The 1,447-nt window shown below is 36.8% G+C and overlaps 1 protein-coding gene across 1 annotated transcript in view; it reads right to left on the bottom strand.

Annotated features, from left to right (window-relative positions):
* The window catches only part of Hprt1 (hypoxanthine phosphoribosyltransferase 1), a 25,927-nt gene extending 25,061 nt beyond the window's left edge, over positions 1-866 (bottom strand). The window contains exon 1 of the mRNA XM_031359783.1: positions 681-866. Within this exon, the coding sequence (XP_031215643.1) occupies positions 681-823 (143 nt within the window). The 5' untranslated portion in view covers positions 824-866. The remainder of the gene's footprint in view (positions 1-680) is intronic.
* Positions 867-1,447: the final 581 nt, after the last annotated feature.

The following is a 1,447-nucleotide window of genomic DNA, read 5'->3' as shown; positions in this document are numbered from 1 at the left end:
AATCAAGAAAAAAAAAAAAAAAGAAAACATTGGGGCTGGAAAGATAGTTTATCAGTTAAGATACTTGCTGTTTTTGCAGAGGACCTAAGTTCAGTTCCCAGTACCCATATACCACTGTTCACAATGGTCTATAACTCCAATTCCAGGAAATCCATCACACTTCTGGCATCCTGGAATGCACATGCTTCACATACATACATGTAAGCACTCACACATACAAATAAAAAATAGAAAACATTTATTCTAATAAATTGGCTTAGCTTATATTCAAATATCAACTACTCAACAGTTACTAAGCTAGAATTAATACAAGAAAAAACCCTTTTGGCTGGAGAGATGGCTTGGTGGGTGAGAATACTTGTGCAAGCATCAGGTCCCTAAGTTCAGATCCCCCAGTATCCATACAAAAACCAGATGTGGTGGCACCTGCTTGTAACCTAGCACTAGGGGACAGAGACAAGCAGATCCCTGGGTCTTGCTAACCAGGCCACCTAGGCAAATCAGTATGTATGCCCCAGGTTCAGTGAGAGACACTGATTCAAGGGAATAGGAGAGCAACAGAGTAGGCCAGCTAATGTGGATTCCATGCACATGCATACACTTCACATATATATCACATACGCCTCTCTCTCTCTCACACACACACCTCTAAAAGTAACTTCAATCGAGGTCTTACTAACCTGTCCATAATCAGTCCATGAGGAATAAACACCTTTTCCAAATCCTCGGCATAATGATTAGGTATACAAAATAAATCTAGGTCATAACCTGGCTCATCATCGCTAATCTGCAAAAGAAACAGAGCATTATAAGATATCCACATCTAATTAAATTTAGATAAGTCTTAGTTTACCAGAGGAATTTAGGTATGACAAGTTATGAAGAGCAGTTAAATTTTACCATTTTGTAATAAATTATACTTCCCTAAGAAAACCATGAGTCTTATTGCTGAATAGGGTCAAGAATGAAAAGTAAAACGTGATACAGAATTTCCTTTGGGAAAGAGAAAAAGAGAAAAAATTAAAGAGGTATGATAAATGTGGCAAAAACATTTTATGCATGAAAGACTAGTATATACACTTCCTACTCTATATATTTTTAATTTTTACTTATTATTATAAGTAATATACTGTAGCTGTCTTCAGACACTCCAGAAGAAGGCGTCAGATCTCATTATGGATGATTGTGAGCCACCATGTGGTTGCTGGGATTTGAACTCAGGACCTTTGGGAGAGCAGTCAGTGCTCTTAACTGCTGAGTCATCTTGCCAGATGTATGGTATACATTTTAAGTACTTTTGGACCATTTTTGTGTGTGGATGTTTTTGTGGATGTGTATATATATATATATTTATATGCAGGTACATGTGCACATGTATGGAATTTAGAGATTGAAACTGGGTCTAAAAAATTTACTTCTTATATTTTGAGACGGGGTTTCTCACTGA

The sequence above is a fragment of the Mastomys coucha genome, chromosome X (assembly GCF_008632895.1).
Source record: "Mastomys coucha isolate ucsf_1 chromosome X, UCSF_Mcou_1, whole genome shotgun sequence".
In the NCBI taxonomy this organism is placed as follows: Eukaryota; Metazoa; Chordata; class Mammalia; order Rodentia; family Muridae; genus Mastomys; species Mastomys coucha.
This window is presented reverse-complemented; position numbering and strand designations above follow the sequence as displayed.